At 47.1% G+C, this 24,359-nt stretch overlaps 1 protein-coding gene across 5 annotated transcripts in view; it reads right to left on the bottom strand.

Annotated features, from left to right (window-relative positions):
• TSC22D1 (TSC22 domain family member 1) overlaps positions 1 to 24,359 on the bottom strand; it is a 69,253-nt gene that overhangs the window by 4,919 nt on the left and 39,975 nt on the right. For 2 of the 5 annotated variants that reach the window (XR_013232203.1, XM_077344053.1), the window contains exon 2: positions 7,789 to 7,856. The exons of 1 other annotated variant lie outside the window; for it this stretch is intronic. Coding sequence is in view for 3 of the 4 variants with exons in the window: in XM_077344053.1 (XP_077200168.1) it covers positions 7,789 to 7,856 (68 nt within the window). In the remaining variant the exon portion in view is untranslated. Of the gene's footprint in view, positions 1 to 686; positions 1,394 to 7,788; positions 7,857 to 23,093; positions 24,308 to 24,359 lie in introns of those variants that run through there. 2 more of the 5 variants (XM_077344054.1, XM_077344052.1) reach the window with 2 other exon arrangements.

Raw genomic sequence — 24,359 nt, 5'->3', positions numbered from 1 at the left:
TCTTCCCTGGCTCTGCAGAGTCTGCCCCGTGGCCTGTGTGCCAGGAAAGAAGGAGGCTGCAAAGGTAGCTGGAGGCAGGTAGTGGGGCCCGAGCGGGAGGGCCCAGGCTAGCCCGGCCTCATCAGGCCCTGGAGGCCAATGGGAGACCACGCAGGAAGTCCAGGGTGGCAACGTACGGCAAGCCCTCCTGGTCTGCAAACCCCAGGAAGGGTCAGCACGAGTCATCTGTCACCTGACGGCAATTTCCATAGTGATCTGTGCTTAAGCATTAATGTGGAAGATGCTCTCCCTTCACCTATCCCAACAAAGGAAGGGACCCTTCTGCCGTACAGGTGGGATTCCGAGGCAGAGCACGAGGTCACAAGCCCACCTCCAAGGCCCAGAATTCTCCCCAATTCCTGCCTACTGCCTGATTGTCTTGTAAATTATTTCCCAGATAAATCAAGACAGCTTTAGAACTGATCTATAGCTTTAAAACATTCATCATTTACAGCGATGTCAATAATTCAGCCATTATTCTGTTTGAGACTTTAAAAGCACAGATCCAGCCCCAACTAGGCATCCCCTCTGGCCAAGGGGGGCTCCAGCCAGCGCCCGAGGCCCCTGGCCGTTTCTGCCTGAGGCCTCCTCAACTAGGATCCTGATACGGACTGTCCAAAAGGCGGAAGACGCTGTTGTGCAGTTACCTTTTAAGATGCTGCTCCAGCTCCAGGAACACTTTCATGGCTCTCTGTGGCCTCGTCTCTGCGGAGCCACTAGCTACATTGGCGTCCCTTTTGTATCCACTGATTCTTGCTCAGCCAGGCAAAAAGAAGTTTTCAGAATTAACACTCTGGACATTAGCGATGCAAAACTGCCGCTCTTCTGGACGCCTGGCGCTATTTGGAGGGAGAACCACTGCAGCCAGCCCCTGAGCCCCACGCAGAGCCTGTGCCAAGTCTGCCATGCACAGTCCCAGAGGGTGAGAGGCAGCAGAAGCGTCACAGAGCCTGAGATCACATGACCTCCTGTTACATAAAGCATCAAGAGAGATTAAAATCGTCCTGATCAGGGTTTCACCTCCCAGTAGCTACAGACAGGCTCTCTCTGCAGTACAGATTCTCACCTCCAAGAGCGAGGAGTCATTCTGCTCTCTGCCCACCACCCACAAAAACACGCGCTAACCATTGATAGTTCCCCTGACTCCATGGGAAGGGGGCAGCTCTCACGGCGGGGGACATACAACTCCAGAGGACCTCGGATGCTTCCCTTTGAAGAGGCTTGCCCCAATTTCAGAGCTCTCCGGTTGTCTGTCGAAAAGCAGACCACGGGAGCCCCAAGCAGGAAAGGGTCCAGCAGAGCTGCAGCACTCGCCTTCTGAACTGGTTGCTTAAAAGGCAGGCGGCATCCTGGGATGTGATGCCAGGTATCGCTCACCCAAGGACTGGGCAGGCTTCACAGGCTGATAGCAAAGGATGCTTCCCCTCCCGACTGTAGGCGGGATAATTAACCATTGCCCCCTTCCAGCTACAGGAGACTTCAGAGCGCGTGACACGGATCGACATGGCCTCCTTGGGGGCAATCGGATTGGTCTGTGGTTTCCTAATCAGTTAATGATCCAATTAAAATGTGTCAAGTTCTTCCATGTCCTCTCTGCACCGAATGTGGGACTGGGAGGGGGTCTTACAGCATACTCCCCCCTCCTTGTGGGGCAATGAAGAGGACCCTCGAGCTGCAAGTATCCAGGAGAAACATGCAACGCAATGGCCTTGCATCTTTCTTTCTTGTGCAGTCATAAATCCAACAGTTGCACCAAATACTAGTTGAATTCCAGATCAAGTTCAAGGTTCTGATGTTCACCTTTAAGACCTTACGGGGGCTGGGCACTGCGTCTCTGAGGGACCGCCTCCTCCAGAAGACCATTAAGGTCTTTGCATGCTAATCTGGTCCCTCAAGAAGTATGCTCGGCCCCAGCCTGGGGGCAGGGTCTGTCAAACGACACGATTCCAGGGGGGCAGGAGCAAATAAATAAGCTCAAACGCCACCCCCACCCCCCGTTATCCCACCACAGACAGACAGAAGTAAGGCCCAAGAAACGAATCCTAATGGAGCATCCAGGATATTGTCCCCCCTTCCAATTCCCAAATGAGTCTTTTTTATTATTCAATTTTTTTGAAAGCTGTTTGTGGAGCCACCCTGGTTTCTTTAGGTTCCTCCCAGTTTTCCTTCTCAAGGGAATAATCTATGATTGTGCCTTCAGTACTTTTGAGAAACTCCCAACTCTCTTGGAATTTTTTCTGACCACAGGATTCTACCCAACATAAGTTTTCTCCCCATCTGAGACTCATTTCCAATTCCTTCGGAAACAAGACCAGTGCTGTGAGCAAATCCTTCTATAGGTGTATACAGCCATATATCCATGGCTAAGCAGTTATACCACAAAAAGCCTCTACCACTCTTATGCTACGGCATCACCATCTGGGGTCCAGACTGTACTGCCAAGATCGAATTGCTCCAGACCTCATTCCTGCGTCATCTTCTAGGAGTCCCTCAAGGTGTTTCTGAGTCTGTGCTATGCCTTGAGAATGGGCTTCCTCAGCTGTCCACATAGGCGTGGTTGTGAATTGTGAAATACTGGATCAGACTATACTATAGAGTAGCGGTCCCCAACCTTTCTCAGGTCAGGGACCGCCTCCGGAGTGAGGGAAGAGCCGCCGGCCCGGATGTTGCGAAAACGCGCACGCGCAATTGCTGCGCATGCATGTTTTCGCCACCAGGTGGCGCTAACGCACATGCGCAGCAACTGCGCATGCACGTTTTCGCCACTAGGGGCGCTAACATGCATGCGCGGCAACAGCGAGTATGCGCGGCAACAGCGTGCATGTGCGTTTGCGTCACCGCCATGCCGGCGGCTGCGCCTGCTTCTTCCCTTCCTTCTTGCTGCCGGCGGGGGAAGGCAGGCATGGCTGGCGGCAGCTTGGTACCGTGGCCTTTGCGGCCCGCCACCGGGCCGCCGACCGGGGGTTGATGACCCCTGATATAGAGCACAGACCGGAAGTCTGACATCTTACCTCCTAGCAGACCAACATCTTTCCTCTTGGTACAGGAAAATCCTTGCCTTTTTGAAGCAAGCTGGACTGACCCCCTACAAGTTTCAAAACCTAAACGAAGGCGCAGTCGTCAAACAACAATTATTGGATATTGATCTCCAAGTCTTATCCACGGATGCCCAAAGAGCCTGATCACCATCCTTCTATAACATCCCTTGGATTTATAGATCATAACCCTCATATTTTTCAACATTCATTGACCCATGTTGGTGGTGCTATCTTGTGTTGGCTTGCCTAAACATATTACCAACAGCCTGGTCAAGAGGTAGACTGAGTCACGTGCCCTGCAATGAATGACTCTGCTCCTGGACATCCAGCTCTTGTCGAGTCAACATCTCACTTCTGCTCGCAAGCTTTCTCCATTACTGGCATTAAAACCCTGGGTCTCCAATGAGTCATTAACTTGTCACCTGCTAGAGGATAAAGAGCCCCTCATTGCTGCAGTGGTAGCTCACTTCTTAGGCAAAGATTTTTATAATCCCTGATCAACTAAATACCTTGTTTTATGATGAACCCGTTCTTTTACTGGATTTTTAAATCTGTACTGCCAATAAAGGGATGATTGATTGAAATTTAGTTTGTTAAAATGTGCTCTCCTGAAGTCCAGCCTGCATGTGTAGTTTTTCTCTTCCCCAAGCTCACAACGTCCAAAATCACATGGTCACTACTGCCAACTTTTACCTTGTCAACCAGTTCTTCCCTATTGCTGAGAATCAAGTCTAGAACAGAAGACCCCCTGGTTGCCCCTTCCACCTTCTGGGAAATGAAGTTGTCAGCAAGACAAGTCAAGAATTTATTGGACTTAAGCTGGTCTTCCAACAGATTTCTGGGTAATTGAAATCTCCCGTGATCACTAGGTCCTGTCTCGTTTGTAATCTGGTTCAGGAGCATCTCAATCATGTCTTCTGCCTGGCCTGGCAGTCTGTAGCAGACCTCCACCATAATACCACTATTATTTCCTACTCCTTTTATTTTTACCCAAAGACTCTCAGCTGTACTCTCATGCTCAGACACACGTATTTCTTCACAAGTATATATATTCTTAACATATAGTATTTCTCCTCCTCCCTTGTCTGTCACTTTTAAGTAAGTTGTACCCCTCAATCCTATTATTCTGGTTGTGAGGTGTCCCACCAGGCTTTTGTGATGCCTGTCATTTCATAGTCCCCTTCTGTTATGAGGACTTCTCGTTCTTCCTGCTTGTTTCCCATACTCTGTGCATTTGTGCAGAGACATCGTAATCCTTCACATGAGTACCCCAGGATTTTAGTTTTTGAAATTTCCTGTAAGTTAATGGTTCCCTGCATAAGTGCCATTCCCTTTAAACCTGCAGTGTTCCCATCTACAGCTATCTTCACCGAACTAGGCTTTGAATGCACATCTCACTCCCCCACTAGATCAGCAAATCTCTTTGCAAAGACATTTTTCCCCACCCTTGTGAGGTGCAAACCATCTCCCAATACCTTGATCCAGGGTCCAGAAACCTAAACCTTTCCGGATGACAACAACGACATGGCCAGTCATTTATCTGCACTATTCCAGTTAAGAGTGTTCTCCCACCAAGTTTCTGTAATGCTTATTACGTCATGGTTCCCTTCCACTATTAGGACTTCTAGCTCTTCCTGCTTGTTTCCCATACTCTGGGCATTACAGATATCATAATTCTTCATCTGTGTGTCCTGGGGTTTTAATTTTTGAATTCACCTGTAAATTAATGGTTCGCTGTGTATATGCCACTCCCTGTCAATCAGCAGGTTTCCCATCTACAAAAGTAGGTTTTGAATTTCTGTCTTGCTCTGGATGCAGTTCTGGATGCAGTTTGAACTGGATGCAGTTCAAAGCCCTCCTCACCAGGTATGCAGGGCTCTTCGCAAAGACGTTTTCTCTTCACGATACACACTATTGTCATGAGGCTCTTCTCTCGGGAAATGATTGGCACCTCAGAAGGGTAGGAAAAGCCCGTGTTGGTCCATATCTTTGGTTGTGGGACATAAAAACAAATCTGCATGAAGTTCTGGACAGTTCTTGTTTGTATGTAAAATTAACTGTATAATGGCGGTGGATAAATTCATATTTTTAACCAGTTGTGTTCTATCCTGGCTCTCAAATTCAGTGAAATGGAGCTTTTTAAAGCAATAATAGAATTAGGAGAAATGGGAAGCAGTCCGGTAAAGGTAGAAGCTTAACTTTCACTGTGGTCTTGACAACCAGGGTCAGCCATATTTAGAACATCTTCAATAAGGCCCTTCAAGGTTTAAGACCCCCCCCCCTTGCAACAGCAAGAACATCAGGCTGACTCCCCATCACACCCAAGGCACTGGGTGGAGGGGGGTCATGGAGCTATGGGGTAATGGGCAAGGGGAGGGGGTTAGAGTAGTTCTTGCTGCCAAGGATTCTGTAAGGGTTGGGTTTTTTAATGACTTTATTATGGGGCTTTAATCTGTAACCTGCCATGAGGCAGCCAAGCTGGGAGTGATGGCAATGAACAGGAATGAATGAATGGAGGGATGGATGGATGGCTGGATAGGTGGGTGGGTGGATGGATTTATGGATGGATGGAGCAAGTTGCAGAATTGCTTCTCTCAGCATTATCCATCTGGGCTGCTTCACTTGTCTGATCAAAGCCTTCTGAAGGAACTGTCTTAAGAGGGACACTCATCGCTGTGGCCCCCGCGTAGGGGAAGGACAGGACCGAGGGGGACAGGGAGGCCCCGCCCTTTTCATCATTCTGCAAAATGTGCAAAACGGAATTATTCAGGGGGGGATTTTTACATGCTTTTGTTACTTGTAGAGTAACATTTATTGCATTGTTTCCAAGTTTTACAATTCAGCCCTCTTTCAATATTGTTCTGTTCTGAGCCCAGAATTTTGAGCCCAGTTTTATTCACTGTGGGTTGTATGTTTTTCATTCCTCCTGCTGCATTGTTTCAGATTGTGCAACCCCCTCCCCCTGAAGCCTGGTGAGAAAGGGAGGCTGTACATTAAGTAAGTAGCTTTAACAAACCTATGACAAACTGATAATTAAGCTTTGTGGTATCAGTAAGTAGAACATTTTGTTATTAAAACAAAACCCTGACGGGGGATAACCAAGTCCAGCTCCTGCAGCCATAGGAAATGAGTCAAGGTCTACGTCAGATGCCTGCCTGACAACCCACGCATGAAAAGGCCGCCCAGGGGACTGACTGCCATTTGAAAATGTGTTGGTGGAAATGGGGCCGGGCACTCGGACCGTGACGCCATCTGTTTGTATGGGGATTTCAGGGTCCCATTGTATTTTTACTGTTTTATTGTAAACTGCCACAAGACGGTATTCCCAAAAGCGGCGGTATATAAATTAAAGTATAAATAAATAAAACAAATAGTGAAAAATGTAAAATTCTGCATTTAGATGGGGAAAAATCAAATGCATCACTATAGGGTGGGCGAGAGTTGCCTTGCCAGTAATACATGTGAGAAGGACCTGGGGGTCTTAGGAGACCATAGACTGAACACGAGTCAGCAGTGTCAGTCGGTGGCTAAAAACGCAAATGGGATGTTGGGCTGTATTAAAGGAATTATAGTGTCCAGATCACGCAAGGTGATATTACTGCTTTACTCCGCTCTTGTTAGACCACACCTGGAGTACTGTGTTGAATTTTGGGCAGCACAACTGAAGAAAGATGTAGAGAAACTGGAGCATGTCCAGAGGAGGGCTACAAAGACGGTGAGGGGTTTGGAGACCAAGTCCTATAAGGAAAGATTGAGGGAGCTTAGTCTGTTTAGCCTGGAGAGAAGACTGCTTAAAGGTGTTATGATCACCATCTTCATATACTTGAAAGGCTGTCATAGAGCAGATAGAGCAGAGTTGTTTTCTGTTGCCCCAGAAGGACAGACCAGAACCAGTGGGTTAAAATTAATTCAGAAGAATTTTCAGCTAAACATCCAGAAGAAGTTCCTGACAGTCAGAACGATTCCTCAGTGGAACAGGCTTCCTCAGGAGATATTGGTTTCACCTTCTTTGGAAGTTTTTAAGCAGAGACTAGGTAGCCTGACAGAAATGCTGATTCCATGAATTTAGGCAGATGGTGAGTGGGTGGGCAGGAAGGGATGTGCCAGCGTTTGTCTCTTGTGGCCCTTCCTTGCAGACCCAGGGAATTGCTAATTGCTGCTACAGGATGGTAGGTGAATTTCTTCCAGGACAGGCTGGGTTCTGGAGATTTTTTTTTGGAGGGGGGATTAATATGGTTATGAAATTGGACATGAAATTGGGGTCATTGTGGGTGGGCAGGTAGCTGTGAGTTCCTGTATTGTGTAGGGGGCTCGACTAGATGACCCTGGAGGTCCCTTCCAACTCTGTGATCTGATGTGATTGGGCATGGGGCTAGCCAGGTCAGGGGGGAAAACGCCTGCCCCAAGAATCTCCAGTCCCAGTGCTCAATGAACAAAATCCATAAACGTTGACAATGGCCTCCCTTTTCTAGGTAAGCTAATAGAATTCTAATTATCCTGAAAAAATGTTTTGTCAGTCCTTACACACCACTGGAGTTATGTTACATGATATGGAGAAAATACATAGTAACAGTTGAGCAGTTACTATGATTAGAACAGCCCATGAGTAGAAAAATTCAACAGAATTTGGGTAGCTTGCCCTTCCTTTTGTGACAGCTGCATAAGAAACGCTAGAAACTGACAAAAGCAGACCCCGTTGAATCACACGTACCCTGGAAGAACAGAGAGAGAGGCGCTGCCATCCCCACCCCGGCTGCTTCGTTCTACTGCAGGGACCCACTGGGGAAAGAAAGCCTTTCAGAGGACGATCATCTGTGCACAACAGCAAGGGAAACACACAAAATAATAACGCCGGGAGCCCCCCGTAATTCAGGGAGCAGCACCGAGACAGGATAATGCAACGCTGCCTCCTGGTGGATCACATGAAGCTCTTCAAGGCACCTCTGAATTAAAAAAGAAAATGTAAAATCAAGACGGACATTTCCCTCCTCCTGTTTAGGGACAGACCTCAACTCCAAAAGAACTATCTCCCATACTGACCCTGCAAATTGTGAAAAGCTCTTTTTTTTTTCACCTGCTGCAGCCCATCCTTTCAGGAGATTATTTGGGGGGGGCAGTATACAGGCAGAGCCTTTTGTGGTGCAGAGTGGTAAGGCAGCAGACATGCAGCCTGAAAACTCTGCCCATGATCCCAGCAGGCGTCTCAAGGTTGACTCAGCCTTCCATCCTTCCGAGGTCGGTAAAATGAGTACCCAGCTTGCTGGGGGGTAAAACGGTAATGACTGGGGAAGGCACTGGCAAACCACTCCGTATTGAGTCTGCCAAGAAAACGCTGGAGGGCGTCACCCCAAGAGTCAGACATGACTCAGTGCTTGCACAGGGGATTATCTTTACCTTTTAATATACAGGCTCTGATTTTCAGAACACATCTTTGGGATCATAGAATCATAGAGTTGCAAGGGGCGATACAGGCCATCTAGTCCAAACCCCTGCTCAACGCAGGATTAGCCCTAAGCATCCTAAAGCATCCAAGAAAAGGGTGTATCCAACCGTTGCTTGAAGACTGCCAGTGAGGGGGAGCTCACCACCTCCTTAGGCAGCCTATTCCACTGCTGAACAACTCTGACTGTGAAAAACTTTTTCCTGATATCTAGCCTATATCGTTGTACTTGAAGTTTAAACCCATTACTGCGTGTCCTCTCCTCTGCAGCCAACAGAAACAGCATCCTGCCCTCCTCCAAGTGACAACCTTTCAAATACTTAAAGAGGGCTATCATGTCCCCTCTCAACCTCCTTTTCTCCAGGCTGAACATTCCCAAGTCCCTCAACCTATCTTCATAGGGCTTGGTCCCTTGGCCCCAGATCATCCTCGTCGCTCTCCTCTCTACCCTTTCAATGTTATCTACGTCCTTCTTGAAGTGAGGCCTCCAGAACTGCACACAGTACTCCAAGTGTGGTCTGACCAGCGCCGTATACAATGGGACTATGTCATCTTGTGATTTTGATGTGATGCCTCTGTTGATACAGCCCAAAATGGCATTTGCCTTTTTTACCGCTGCATCACACTGCCTGCTCATGTTTAGTTTACAATCCACAAGTACCCCAAGGTCTCGTTCACACACAGTGTTACCTAGAAGCGTATCCCCCATCCAGTAGGCATGCTTTTCATTTTTCTGACCCAGATGCAGAACTTTACACTTATCTTTATTAAATTGCATCTTGTTCTCATTTGCCCATTTTTCCATTGTGTTCAGATCTCGTTGAACTCTGTCTCTATCTTCCGGAGTATTTGCCAGTCCTCCCAATTTGGTGAAATCTGCAAACTTGATGAGTAGTCCCTCCACCCCCTCATCTAGATCATTAATAAATATGTTAAAAAGTACCGGGCCAAGCACCGAGCCCTGAGGTACCCCGCTACTCACCTCTCTCCAGTCTGATGAAACACCATTGACAACAACTCTTTGAGTGCGGTTCTCTAACCAATTCCCTATCCACCTGACTATCTGAAAATCCAGATTGCAGTCCTTCAATTTATCCATCAGAACATCATGGGGAACCTTGTCAAAAGCTTTACTAAAATCCAAGTAAATGACATCAACCGAATTTTCCCGATCCAGCAAACCTGTTACTTGGTCAAAAAAGGAAACCAGGTTGGTCTGGCAGGACCTGTTGGAGACAATTCCATGCTGACTTCCTTGGATCACCAAATTGTCCTCCAGATGTTTGCAGATCGCTCCCTTTAATATCTGCTCCATTATCTACCCCACAACAGAGGTCAGACTCACTGGTCTGTAGTTTCCCGGGTCATCCTTCCTCCCTTTTTGGAAGATCGGAATAACATTTGCTCTCCTCCAGTACTCCGGGACATCTCCAGTCCTTAAAGAGGTTCCGAAGATGATGGACAAGGGCTGTGCAAGTTCTCTGGAAAGTTCTTTGAGTACTCTCGGATGCATTTCATCCGGACCAGGGGATTTGAACTCATCCAGTGCAGCTAAATGCCTCTCGACAACCTCTCTATCCATGTTAACCTGCCACCCAGACACTGTCCTTTGGCTATGGCCATCTCTAGATGTGCCTAACCACTTTGACCTGTGGGAAAAAACAGATGTAAAATAGGCACTAAGCCTTTCTGCTTTCTTTGCATCTTCCGTTAGAGTTTGTCCATCCGCACCCAACAGTGGGCCTATTGCCTCCTTTACTTTACGTTTGCTCGTCACATAACTGAAAAATCTTTTCTTGTTACAATGGGCTTCCCTGGCCAATCTTAGCTCACTCTCAGCTTTGGCCTTTCTGATGATTGATCTACAGTGCCTAGTAACCTGTAGGTACTCTTCTTTAGAGCTCTGTCCTTCCCTCCATTTCCTGAACATTTTCCTTTTCTTTCTTAGTTCCTCTTGAAGTTCTGTGTTCATCCAAATAGGCTTCTTAGAGCTCCTGCAGTGTTTTCGTCTTTCTGGGATAGTCATTGATTGAGCATGCAATAGCTCCTGTTTGAGTAGCGCCCACCCTTCACATGCTCCCTTCCCTTCCAGCATTCTCGTCCATGGTATGACACTCATCATGTCTCTGAGTTTATTAAAGTTTGCCCTACGAAAATCCAATATCCGCGTCTGGCTACAAGCTTCCTTGGCTCCCCATCTCAAAAGGACTATGAGGACATGGTCACTTCCCCCTAGGGTCCCCACCTCCTTCACCTCATCCACCAACTCTTGCCTGTTGGTCAGTATTAAGTCCAGTATGGCTGAACCTCTTGTGGGTTCATCTACAATTTGATAAATGAAATTGTCAGCCAGGCAGGTCAGAAACTTGCATGACTGAGGACGCTTCGCAGAGTTTGTTTCCCAGCACACATCTGGGAAATTGAAGTCACCCATGATGACAAGGTCCTGCCGCTTGGATATTTTCTCAAGCTGCTCACAAAGTGCAGCATCCACATCCTCTCGTTGGTCAGGCGGTCGGTAGCAGACACCAACCAGGATAAGGCAGAATACAAAGTGAAATCTTATCATGGAGACACACAGTTAGAATCATAGAGTTGGAAGGGACCTCCCGGGTCATCTAGTCCAACATTATGCAGAACTACTTGCCTACCCACACTGAGTCCAATTCCATGACCAGATGATGCCTCCCCCCAAAAAACACAGAATCCCTGGTCAGTCTAGTCTACAGGAAATTCGCCTTCTGATCCCAAGGTGGCATTAGCATTTTCCTGGCATGCAAGACAGGGCCACAATAGCCAAGCTCAAGACACAATTCCTTTGGCTCACCACTCAAAATCTGTCTAAGTTCACCAAATCAGCCTCTCCATCAGATGGCTCTCCAGCCTCTGCTTAAAAACTTAGAATCATAGAGTTGGAAGAAGGAGAACCCACCACCTCCCAACGAAGCCTGTTCCACTGAGGAACCACTCAAATTGTCAGGAACTTCTGGATGTTTAGCCAAAAATTCTTTTAAATGAATTTCATCCCACTGGTTCTGGTTCGACTCTCTGGGGCAAAAGAAAATAACTCTGTTCCATCCTCTATGTGACAGCCCTTCAAGTTGCCTGCCACATCTCCTCTTAGTCCTCTTCTCTCCAGGCTAAACAGACCAAACTCCCTCACCCTTTCCTTATACAACTTGGCCTTCAAACCCCTCACATGCTTCAATTTGTCTACATCTTTCTCCAATTGTGATGCCCAGAACTGAATACAGTACTCTAAGTGAAGTCTACCCAGAGTAAAGCGGTACCTTCACCTCGTGCAATCTGGACACTATACTTGCTTTGATACAGCCCAAAATCCCATTTAGAATCATAGAATCATAGAGTTGGAAGGGGCCATACAGGCCATCTAGTCCAACCCCCTGCTCAACGCAGGATTAGCCCTAAGCATCCTAAAGCATCCAAGAAAAGTGTGTATCCAACTTTGCTTGAAGACTTCCAGTGAGGGGGCGCTCACCACCTCCTTAGGCAGCCTATTCCACTGCTGAACAACTCTGACTGTGAAAAACTTTTTCCTGATATCTAGCCTATATCGTTGTACTTGAAGTTTAAACCCATTACTGCGTTTCCTCTCCTCTGCAGCCAGCAGAAACAGCATCCTGCCCTCCTCCAAGTGACAACCTTTCAAATACTTAAAGAGGGCTATCATGTCCCCTCTCAACCTCCTTTTCTCCAGGCTGAACATTCCCAAGTCCCTCAACCTATCTTCATAGGGCTTGGTCCCTTGGGCCAAGATCATCTTCATCGCTCTCCTCTGTACCCTTTCAATTTTATCTACGTCCTTCTTGAAGTGAGGCCTCTAGAACTGCACACAGTACTCCAGGTGTGGTCTGACCAGCGCCGTATACAATGGGACTATGACATCTTGTGATTTTGATGTGATGCCTCTGTTGATACAGCCCAAAATGGCATTTGCCTTTTTTACCGCTGCATCACACTGCCTGCTCATGTTTAGTTTACAATCCACAAGTACCCCAAGGTCTCGTTCACATTTGCCTTTTTAGCCACCGAGTCACACTGCTAACTCATGATCAGTGTATGGTCTACTATCCTTTCCACATGTACAACTGCCAAGAGAGTTCTCCCCCATCCTATGATGATACATTTGATTTTTCCTTAAAAATGCAGAACTTTACATTTATTCAGTATTGAAATTCATTTTATTCATTTTAGCCCAGTTTTCCAGCCTGTCAAGGTCATCCTGTATCCTGATTCCTCTACCATATTTGTTATCCCTCTCAGTTTAGTATCATCTGTATTCCTTCATCCAAATCATTTATGAATATGTTGAACAACACAGGCCCCAGGACAGATCCCTGAGGCTCTCCACTTGTCACTCCTCGCCAAGAGGAAGACAAACCATTAACAAGCACTTCGGTTGTCAACCAGTTATCGATCCTCCTAATATTAACAGGATCCATACCACATTTTACCAAGTCAACAAGAATGTCATGTGGAACCTTATCAAAAGCTGTACTGAAATTGAGATGAACTATATCCACAGCATCCCCCTGATCCAGCAAGGTAGTAACTTTCTAATAAAAAGATATAAAGTTAGTCTGACATGACTTTTTCTTAAGAAGGCCATACTGACTCTGCATAATCACAACCATCTGCTCTAGCTGCTTAAGGACTGATTGTCTGTTGATTTGTTCTAAAATACTTCCAGCTCTAGATGTTAATCTGACGGCTCGGTAGTTACCCAGGTCCTCCTTTTTCCCCTTCTTGAAGATTGGGATATTTGCCTGCCTCCAATCTTGTGGTAGAGCCTTTTGTGGCGCAGAGTGGTAAGGCAGCAGACATGCTCTGCCCATGAGGCTGGGAGTTCAATCCCAGCAGCTGGCTCAAGGTTGACTCAGCCTTCCATCCTTCCGAGGTCGGTAAAACGAGTACCCAGCTTGCTGGGGGGTAAACACTAATGACTGGGGAAAGCACTGGCAAACCACCCCATATTGAGTCTGCCATGAAAACGCTAGAGGGCGTCACCCCAAGGGTCAGACATGACCCGGTGCTTGCATAGGGGATACCTTTACCTTTTTAAAATCTTGTGGCATTTCACCTGTTCTCCAAGAATTCTTAAAAATAATGAACAGATATTCAGAAATTAAACCTGCACGTTCTTTTAGTACTCTCCGATGTAATTCATCTGGCTCAGATAACTTAGTTTCATTTAAAGAATGATCCAAGGTTGCAACTCCCATCCCTCGTCATGTTATATGTTTTTACAACAAGGAGCACCATTTCCCACACAAGAAAAGACTGAGAAGTAGGAATTGAGAATTTCAGCTCGCTCTTCATCACCTGCTACAATGTCACTTTCTTGTCCCGCAATGGCCCTACCATGTCCTTACTCTTTTTCCTACTGTGAACAGAACTAAAGAACCATTTTTGCTGTGTTTAGCATTTCTCACTTACCTAAGGTCATATTGAGCTTTAGCTTTTCTTACACTCTCCCTCCAAGCATTGCTTGTTTATATTCATTCAAAAGAAATTCCATCTAAACATCCGGAAGAAGTTCCTGACAGTTAGAGCGGGGTCTCAGTGGAACAGGCTTCCTCGGGAGGTGGTGGGTTATCGATCTTTGGAAATTTTTAAACAGAGGCTAGATAGCTATCTGACGAAGAGGCTGATGCCGTGAAGCGAAAGGGGTGGCAAGTTACAGTAGATGAGCGATTGGGATGTGAGTGTCCTGCATAGTGCAGAGGGGTGGACTAGATGACCCATGAGATCCCTTTCAACTCTATTATTCTATGATTCAATCCTTGGTTATAAGACCCTATTTCCATTCCCTAAAAGGTTTTTTTATTACTCAAAATTTTTGAAAGCTGTTTATGGTACCACCATGACTTCTTTAGGTTCCTTCTGTTTTTCCTTCTCAAGGGAATTGTTCATGCTTGTACCTTCAGTATTTCACTCTTAAGAAAATCCCATCCCTCTTGAACTCCCATTTCCTTAAGTTTTTTCTGATCACTGCATTCTACCCAGCATACCTTTAGGTTTGTTAAACTTTGCTTTCTTGAAGTCTAGCCTACAGGTCTGACTATGAATAGTTTTTCTGTTCCCCAAGGTTTCAAATTCTAAAATTGCATGGTTACTACTACCAAGCGTGCCCACTACTTTCACCTCATCAACCAGTTCCTCCCTTTTGGTGAGAATCAAACCTAAAATTGCAGACCCCCTAGCTCCCCACTCCACCTTCTACGAAATAAAGTTGTCAGCAAGAAAAGTCAACAATTTATTGGAATTGTCACTTTGACAGATATCTGGGTAATTGAAATCACCCATGACCACTATCTCCCACCTCTTTGAGAACTTTGAAAACTGGTTTAGGAGCATCTCTTCCAAGTCCTCTGCCTGACTTGGTGGTCTACTAGTCTAGTCTCAAAAATTGTCCCTTACAATTTCCAAGTATCCATTTTAGCTTCTCTGGGTGAGGATGCCAGACCGGGCCTGGTGTGACACCTCAATGGATACTGGAAGTTTGCGGGAGGAGTCTGATGCTGTTTGCAGTCATGCTGAGAACAAGGTCTGTCGAGGTCAGAAAAGAAGCTACCAAAATGATCTCTGCCAGTTGTTCCCTGGTCTTCTGGAACTGGAGGGAAGGGCTGCAGTAAGATTATTATGGTTTATTTAATTTGTATCCTGCCCTCCCATACGGCTCAGGGTGGTGGCCAATCTTCCTGGCCAATCTAACCTCAAGGTACTTGCAGCCTCTGCCCATGGGAAATTGTATCTAGTGAAGCAGCACCCTGTCTGGTGATTCACGGGTGATGAGAAAAGATTAACTGGTGGAAGACTGAAGTGTCCAGAAATCAGGCTGATAGCTCCTTCTCTCAAAACCGTTCTTCCTCTTGGTTCTTCTGACAGCTAAGCCCATCAGTCTGCATGTTTTCTACTCTCTGCCCATTTGTTCCTCCCACATAGATAGTAGGTTTGTCTCTGCCCACAGCAGAAGTCCGGATCCTTCCCTGTGGAACGTTGACTGGAAACACTCTTGCTCCTTTATAGACATTTTGACTTCTTATCAGGACACAATCATGTGCCATTTGAAACAAAGAATTCGCTGGACTGACCAGGCGTGTTACGCCTCTGGAACTCCACGGACACTGTATGGGAATCCCGCCCCGTGTTCTTATCCATGAACATTTGTTTCACCGGTGTGACTGAATTATTCTTGCCCTGCCTGAGATTGTGCAACTAATCCGCATTTCACCTTCGGTGAGACTCGGATCCACACGTCTTGTTTCCTCGACATCTGACTTTGGAAGGGCCTGAGTCACTGTAGCAGGAGTGTGGAATCTGCCTCTTCGTACTGCATCTATATTTGTCTCTGCTGGTACATGGTGGTACATCTATTTTCTTTTTTAAATCTAGTAGGACCGTGTGTTAGGCACTAAAGGAATAATTTCCAAAGTGCCTTCAGTCAAGATGTCTTAAAATTCAGGGGGGGGGGCTTATTTTTGTCCCTGTTTTCAACTAAAATCTTGTTGAGTGTATCTCCAAACTGTCTGCCCCCTTGGAAAATTTATGCTGATACTATTGCTTTGGATTGGCTGTCTGTTTGCCATGCACCCTGCCATCCTTCTCTTCTGGATGCTGTAGCAGAAACCAAGGGTCTGGATGAAAAAATAGGTAGTGACAGTCCGACTCTTACAGGGTATGTGGAACCCATACCTGCTCTGGGGCTCATTGGTCCTGGCCCCCTCCCTCTCTGTCATAGAAACACACACACACAAAAGACTCCTCCCCCTACTCCCGCCTTGCCTCTCCCTCTTACCTCTCACTTCCCTGACATCCTTCCTAGACCCTCCCCCATCCCGCTCTCTCTCTCTCTCTCTCACACACACACACACACACACACACACAACCCTTCTCTCCCATTCCCGCCATGCCTATCGTTTCTCCGAATGTCCTTCCTGGTCCCACCCCTCTCCCTCTCTCTCTCTATCACACACACACACACTCCCAGACACAGACTTCTTTGCGCCTCCCCCCACTCCTTACCTTTTTTGCCAGGAATCATAGAATCATAGAGTTGGAAGGGACCTCCTGGGTCATCTAGTCCAACCCCCTGAACTATGCAGAACACTCCCAACTCTCGCTCATCCACTGTCACCTGCCACCCCCCTGAACCTTCACAGAATCAGCCTCTCTGTCAGATGGCTCTCCAGCCTCTGTGTAAAAATCCCCAAAGATGGAGAACCCGCCACCTCCCGAGGAAGCCTGTTCCACTGAGAAACCGCTCTGTCAGGTACTTCTTCCTGATGTTTTGGCAGAATTTCTTTTGAATTAATTTCAGCCCATTGGTTCTGGTCTGTCCCTCTGGGGCAAGAGAGAACAATTCTGCTCCATCCTCCATATGGCAGCCTTTTAAATACTTGAAGATGGCTATAAAATCCCCTCTCAGTTGTCTCCTCTCCAGGCTAAACAGACCAAACTCCCCCAGCCTTTCTTCATTCATCTTGGTCTCCAAACCCCTCCTCATCTTTCTTGCCCTCCTCTGGACACGCTCCAGTTTGTCTACATCCCTCTTCAACTGTGGTGCCCAAAACTCAGCACAGTACTCCAGGTGAGGTCTAACCAGAGCAAAGTAAATCAGTAATATCACCTCACGTGATCTGGACATTATACTTCTTTTAACACAGCCCCAAATCCCATTTGCCTTTTTAGCCACTGAGTCACACTGCTGAGTCATGTTCAATGTATGGTCTACTAAGACTCCTAGATCCTTTTCGCACATGCTACTGCCAAGACAAGTCTCTCCCATCCTATATTGGTATATTTGGTTTTTCCTACCTAAATGCAGAACTTTACATTTGTCCCTATTGAACTTCATTTTATTCAGTTTAGCCCACTTCTCGAGCCTATTAAGATCATCCTGTATTCTGCTGCTGTCTTCAGTTGAGTTTGCTACCCCTCCCAGTTTAGTATCGTGTGCAAATTTAATAAGTATCCCCTCTAATCCCTCATCCAAATCATTTATAAATATGTTGAACAACACAGGCCCCAGGACAGATCCCTGGGGTACTCCACTTGTCAGTCTTCTCCAAGAGGATGCTGAACCGTTAACAAATACCCTTTGGGTACGATCTGTCAACCAGTTATCTATCCACCTGACAGAATGACCCATACCGCATTTTACCAAATTGTCAACAAGAATATCATGTGAAACCTTATCAAATGCTTTACTGAAATCCAGATAAACGATGTCCATGGCATTCCCCTGATCCAGCAAGGCAGTCTCTTTCTTGAAAAAAGAGGTAAGGTTGGTCTGACATGACTTATTCTTGCAAAACCCGTGCTGAGTCTTAGAAATCACAGCTCTCAGTTCCAGCCGCTCAAGGACTGACTGTTTGATTTATTCCAAAATTTTGCCAGCTACAGATGTCAAGCCGGGTAATTATTGACCCATGTCAATAATTACCCGGAACCGTCTTTTTTCCCTTTCTTGAAGATGGGGACAACATTTGCCCGCCTCCATCTGGCACCTCACCTGTTCTCCAAGAAGAGTCAAAAATAATGGAGAGAGGTTCAGAGATGACATCTGCAAGTTCTTTTAGTACTCTTGGATGCAATTCATCTGGCCCAGAAGACTTTGTTTCATTTGTTTCATGCAGGAGGACCATAATCTTCTGCAGTCCTCTGCCACCTCAGCTGGTTGCCCTGTGATTGGCAACTGTGGGGCTCCTGTAGCGCCCAGTTCGGCCTCTGCGGCTGCCCTGGACTCTGCGGACTTTGTCTCTGTGGCTGGGCCAGCTTGCGCTTGAATTTGCCATGGGTGAAGCCATTCTATAACCTCTTCCTGGTTGGCTGGCAAGTACGAAGCAAGCAGCAGGCTCTGACATGGCCTCTTTGAAGAGACGGGAGCATCCAATTCATTGTCAGAGGAGAAGCCATCGCTGCTCTCTCTCCTACCCCAGCTTGAGTGGCCTGCAAGATATGCTTTGCAAGCCTGCTTAAAATGGCTGCCGCTGTAATTTGGAGCCTGTCTTTGCTCTCTTCCCTGCACCTACAGTTAAGGAGAGTTAAAGATATAAGCAGGAATGGCTAAGATGAAAATTAGCGGAATAAGAAATAAGGTAGTAATAAGAAAGTGAATAGAATAAACTGCTCTCCTTAGAGAGGCTGGAAAAGGACTGAAAGGAGGGTGACTCCTGCCACAGAGACTGGAAAAAGAAAAAAGTAGTTCCTGCCTCCCTGTGTGGATGGTGGAAACCATCCCCCAAGATGTCCTGTGCCTCAAAGGAAGAACGAGAGTGTCCCGGAGCTATCCAGGCCCCTACTCTCAAGAAGAGGGAGAACAAACTTCCCTTGTGGATGAGAAGGATATATTCACTCCAAAGCGTGTGCAAAACCAAAGAGAGAAACCAAACCTCAACCTAACCAGAAAAATTAGGAACCCAAAGGTTAAGCTGCAAAAATAATTTTTAAAGTTTTCAAATACTTATTACAGAAATTGCACTAATTCAACATATTAAAAACACGGTCATCATAATTTTAAAACATAACATTTCTAACTGCACATAGAACGTACCAAATGTGTTTCGACCCCGACGGTTCTTCCTCAGTGGCCAAATTAGTCTTTCTAGTGTAAAAGTATCTGATTTGGAGCCCACCTTCCAAAATATGCACTTCCAGAGGCCCCGATTCTCTGCTTGTGCCCAGCTCTCAGTCACCAGGGCATTCCCACATGGGTCAGAAAAAGCTTTGTCATACACGTGCGAGGGTAGGCTCCCAATCACTGCACTTCACAAGGGACTAGGATTGTGCACTTCTGACATAGTTTCAGATCCTACTGCAATGAAGCAGAAATGGACACACAGTAGGTCCCTTACACATTTACTACTCCACCTGCCTACACACACACACAAAGATGGGCCCCATATGCATATCCACAGCTTGTGGTCATGTGGGAGGTGGTCCATTCCAATGTCATGATTATCCTGGAGGGGCCAGCAGGAAATGTGCAGAGCTGAAAGGCTCTGTCTGAGCCCCAAAGGGCAAGGCCCTACAGCCACGGAACAGGCTGTTTCTTTCCCCAGGGCCTTTCTTCAGAATCACATCTTTGCCAGGATTACAAAGGTGTCAGAATCCCACAGTATTCTACCATGATCATTGGAATTGATCCATTTTCTGGCCTGCCTTGTCAGCCTGTGATGCACCCCAGTTCCTGAGCTGCTTGGTACCCCCAAGGACAAACATGCTGTCGGTTCCCATAGCCGAGCTTATCCTCCCCAGCCTCCCTGTCTCGCCCACGCCTTTGTAAGCAGCGTATGGGGAGGCGAGGGCCTTTGATCCCTGACCCAGGCAGTTTGGTTTCTCTTTGTGCTTTCGTAAACTACACTGAATTCCAGGGTATTGATTGGCTGACAAAGAATTATCATTGACTGTATTGGGTTGTGTGACACAGTCTACTAATGTAACAGAATTAATTTTTGCAATATATTCACTGTCATGTAAGGAGTTCATAGTCTGAGGAAGAGTGCTTGCACTCGAAAGCTTACGCCCTGAATAAATCTTTGTTGGTCTTAAAGGTGCTACTGGACTCTGATTTTATTGCACACCTTTGCAGTTTAGTCTGCACCAAATGTTTGGGCTCCTTTGAAATGCAGGCCATCACCTTCCTGTTCATATCAACGAGAACTCTTACAAAACGTGCCAGTTTTGCAGGTCGCAGGGACTGTGGTTCCAGGAGCAAGCAAGCATCTGCAGAGTTGTGCTCAGTGAAGCATCCTGAAAAAGGAACTCATGCCCATGGGATGCAATAGTCTGTTCAAAATAACTGAGTTTATGCTGCTTTGTGTTACTTTTATACCACCTAATAATACGGGTTGTCGTGACTGGCAGCATAAGCATTTTTCTAAATACGTAAATAGGACAAGGGCAAGGCTAGCTGCTAGTTCAGAATAATCTAGACCCTGCTGCTATACAATGACATGGCTATGAACTGGAGCACTGAGGGAATGTACCATTAGCCAAAGATTATCAGCAAGCTGGGCTAAACGACAACATGCTTAAGTAATTTTTCTGTCAACCTCCTTGGAAGAATAAACATAGGTCCTTCCACCATATCTGTTGAAAGAGTTTTTTGCCCCTTCTTTGGAAGAGCCTCTTTATCCTCATCCAATGTGAATTCCTTTCCTCTCCAGCAGCCACCAATATGGCACCAAGCAACCCTGCGTGTGCCAAGAGATGTCCTTTTATTCAGCTAAAAAGTGACGCCAGCACTGCGCTGTGAGCCAGCTGGTGCCCCCTCTGCCAAGGCAGAACAAATCAGGCTCAGCTAACCATTAATGAAGTTGGTTGCCTTCCTCTCAGCTAGAACAAAGCCTCACAAAGCCAATACAGAGATCACCATCCATAAACTACCAGAGGGAAACTACACAAAACCAAACAAGCCACCCTCAACTAAGCCTCATCCGGCATTCCTGGGGGAAGCAACCGGACGAGAATGGAGAGCAAATGGGACACTCCACGCGAGAGAGCAAGTTCAGGACTTCTTTCACGCTTGAGCACTCCCAGTCGCAGGAACCCAAATGGAAAATTTCCCGCAGTCATCAATACGGCCAGCTAGCCAATTCATCTGCTCAAAACACACGCACTGCTGCACTCTGGATCACCACTGGGCCTGGCCACTCAAAGCAGCCATAGGTCCAGAGACATCACAAGCACAGACCCAAAACAGACCCCTACAAGCCAAGCCACCCAGGTGCAACCGCCTCCAGCACACCCAACGCTGTCTGCCCCCTCAGAGAACAATCTGTCAAAGAGGAAGTGGCTTTTAAGTCATTTTTAAAACCTAACTGTAAAATTATATTTACTGAATGTTTTATATTCTTGTTTAAATGTACATTTCTGGTTTAAAAACCTGCTGGTTTAAAAACCCACCCTGAGCTGTCTAGGGAAGGGTGGGCTATAAAGATAGAACTGAACTCTCTGTCAGGCACCCACACCCCAGCAATGCTCTTCCCATATAGAAAACTCCACACGGGTGCTGAGAAGCAAATGGGGTCATAACCTAGCAGACCGGTGCATTCTCACAACAGGACACTCCGAATTCTCCAGACAAGCAGTTTGGCAGTTTATCCCTCCATTGCGCAGAACAGCCACCCGGGTAAGCATAAGTTCTCCCTTTTGAATTTTAAAAGAAAAAAATCAAGTGTCTTTTCAGAGAACCAGAATCAAATCAAACAAACTTCTGAAGTCCACACGCCACATACCAAGCACCAGTTTTAAAACATTTTGTTATCACCCTTAATATTCAATAACCTTTAAATTTTCTTTCAAACTGATTGTAAGATGAAAAGTCATTTTTATAGTTTTGTTAAAATTCTTAATTACTGCTTCTAGGACAGAAATCATGCACAGTGAGCCCTTCCACACCAACAAGGAATCCCGAGATTTGCTACCAGGATTACAATATGACTTATTCGCACCACCAAAACTTCAGCCTCATGCAAACTTGCTTATCTTCATGATCAAGTAACCAAGAAGACTATGCTTCTAAAGGGGAAGAGTCCTGCTTAAGCAAAGGGACAATCAATTCAACTACCCAACTGAAAATTCATGGCAAGAATATGATCTATAGAGTCAATTCTGTTACTGTCACATCTTTAAACAGCCCCGTGGCGCAGAGCGCCACGGACTGAATAAAGCAGTAAGGGCACTGTGGGAGGAGTTAGGGCGGGCCCTGTCCGGGATAAAAACTCGGAGGGGCCAATCAGGAGCCGCGAAGCGGCTCCTGATTGGCCTCTCCAAGTGTCCATCCCGCCCCAAGCAGCCAATGGGGAGCCGCGCAAAGCGCGGCTCTCCGTTGCCTGCTTCACCCGCACAGACAGCCACGAGTGAGTGGTGGGCCGCGCCGCCTTCTCCCGGCCGGCGGAGCGGCCTCGCCGCGTCTATGACACGGCGAGGCCACTCCGCCGGCCGGGAAAAGCCTTGAGAGAGCCTCGGGGGCCGGGTGGGCCTGGCTGCCTTCTCCCGGCCAGCGGAGCGGCCTCGGGCGCGTCAGGCCTCCGCCCGAGGGAGCCCCCGGCAGATGCTTCTGCCGGGGCTAGCCCAGGCGCTCCTTCGCTGCCGCCCCGGCCCGGCCCTGGCAGAAGCCCCTCCCACCCACCTCCGACGTTCTCCCGGCTTCTGCCGGGCCGGGCGCTCCCCCGACGCTCGCCAGCTGCTTGCCGCCGCCGAAAGACCAGGACTCCAGCAAGGACTTCAGGTACTCCCCCCCCCCATACCCACTCTCACTCCTGGGGGCTGCTAGCGCCCAATGCATTTCGGACTGCAATGGGCTATATTTCTAGTCCACTAATAAACTCTAAGAGTTTGGGAATTAGGGATGTGCACTTCCACCTTGGCGATCACCGAAGCCTGAGGCAGCATGTAGGAGGCTAGCACCATGGTGCAGAGAGGAGGGGCAGCAGCAGCGCACCAGACGGTAGCCCCACTGAGGTGCAGAGCTCTGCGCCTGCATGCAGCTGCCGACTGCTGCACCACTGCCACCCCTCCTCTCTGCACCATGGCACTGCCCCCCTCCCCAGGCTTCAGTGATCACTGAGGCAGCCGTGCCATGCCAAAGCACACATCCCTACTTGGAATACCATTCATTTCTGCAGAACCTTCTGGAGAGCTTACAAAATGTTTCTTATTATTATTATTATTATTATTATATTTATTGCCCACTGCTATCAGCAAAGCTGTCTCGCGGCGATTTACACCCCACATAAAATACATAAATAATGTTAATTCCCCGTTCAAATATATCCTGGCAGCAAAATCCTATCCCCAACCCCCACCCCAGTTCAGCAATCTCCCTCTCTGTGCATCATGGGAATAATCTGCGGGTTCACTACCAGATGATGATCTAACCTGAAGGGACCCGTCTGATCTCCCATGCTCTGACCTCAGTCGAAGACCTGGTGGAAGAGCTCCATCTTGCAGGCCCTGCGGAACACAAAGAGCTCCTGTAGGGCCCTCAACTCTTCCGGAAGCTCATACTACCAGGGTGGGGCCGGGACAGAAAAATCCATCATCTTCAGGACTGAAGATGTGCCAGGAGACCTTGAGCAGGGGGTTGGACTAGGTGGCCCGTATTGCCCCTTCCAACGCTATGGTTCTATGATAATTCTTCCTAACAGCACCTCTGATGGCACAGTGTTCAAATGTCCAAAGCAGCATATGTGGCCCTTCTATTTTTTGGAAGATGTCACTTCAGCAGGGAGTTTGACATTTTATCCATGGAAGAATTCCAAGTGAATAGGATGAATGCTGATTTATGTGTGGCTGCATTGATCAGAATGGAAGGCAGATTTTGAAATTCCAAAGAGCCATCAAAATGAAGGTTCACTCAGGAGGTCTATAACATTAACCAACCAACTAACAGAAGTCAAAGAGGCAATCTTCACCAACAGGCAACCTGATTTAGCTTTCTTGAAGGCCTCTAAAAATAAAGTGAAACGTGGGGAAAAAAACAGAATTTACCAAGCATTCAAGTACTAAAAGAAGCATAGTGTCCAGATCATGTGAGGTGATGTTACTGCTTTACTCCACTCTGGTAAGACTTCATTTGGAGTCCTGTGTTCAGTTTTGGGCACCACAATTGAAGAAGGATGTAGACAAACTAGAACGTGTCCAGAGGAGGGCATCAAAGATGGTGAGGTGTTTGGAGAACCAAGATGTATGAGGAAAGGTTGGAGGAGCTTGGTCTGTTTAGCCTGGTGAGAAGATGAACCATCTTCAAATGCTTGAAGGGCTGTGAGACAGAGACAGAGACAGAGTTCAACGAGATCTGAACACAATGGAAA

Source organism: Paroedura picta, chromosome 6, assembly GCF_049243985.1.
Source record: "Paroedura picta isolate Pp20150507F chromosome 6, Ppicta_v3.0, whole genome shotgun sequence".
Lineage (NCBI taxonomy): Eukaryota > Metazoa > Chordata > Lepidosauria > Squamata > Gekkonidae > Paroedura > Paroedura picta.
This window is presented reverse-complemented; position numbering and strand designations above follow the sequence as displayed.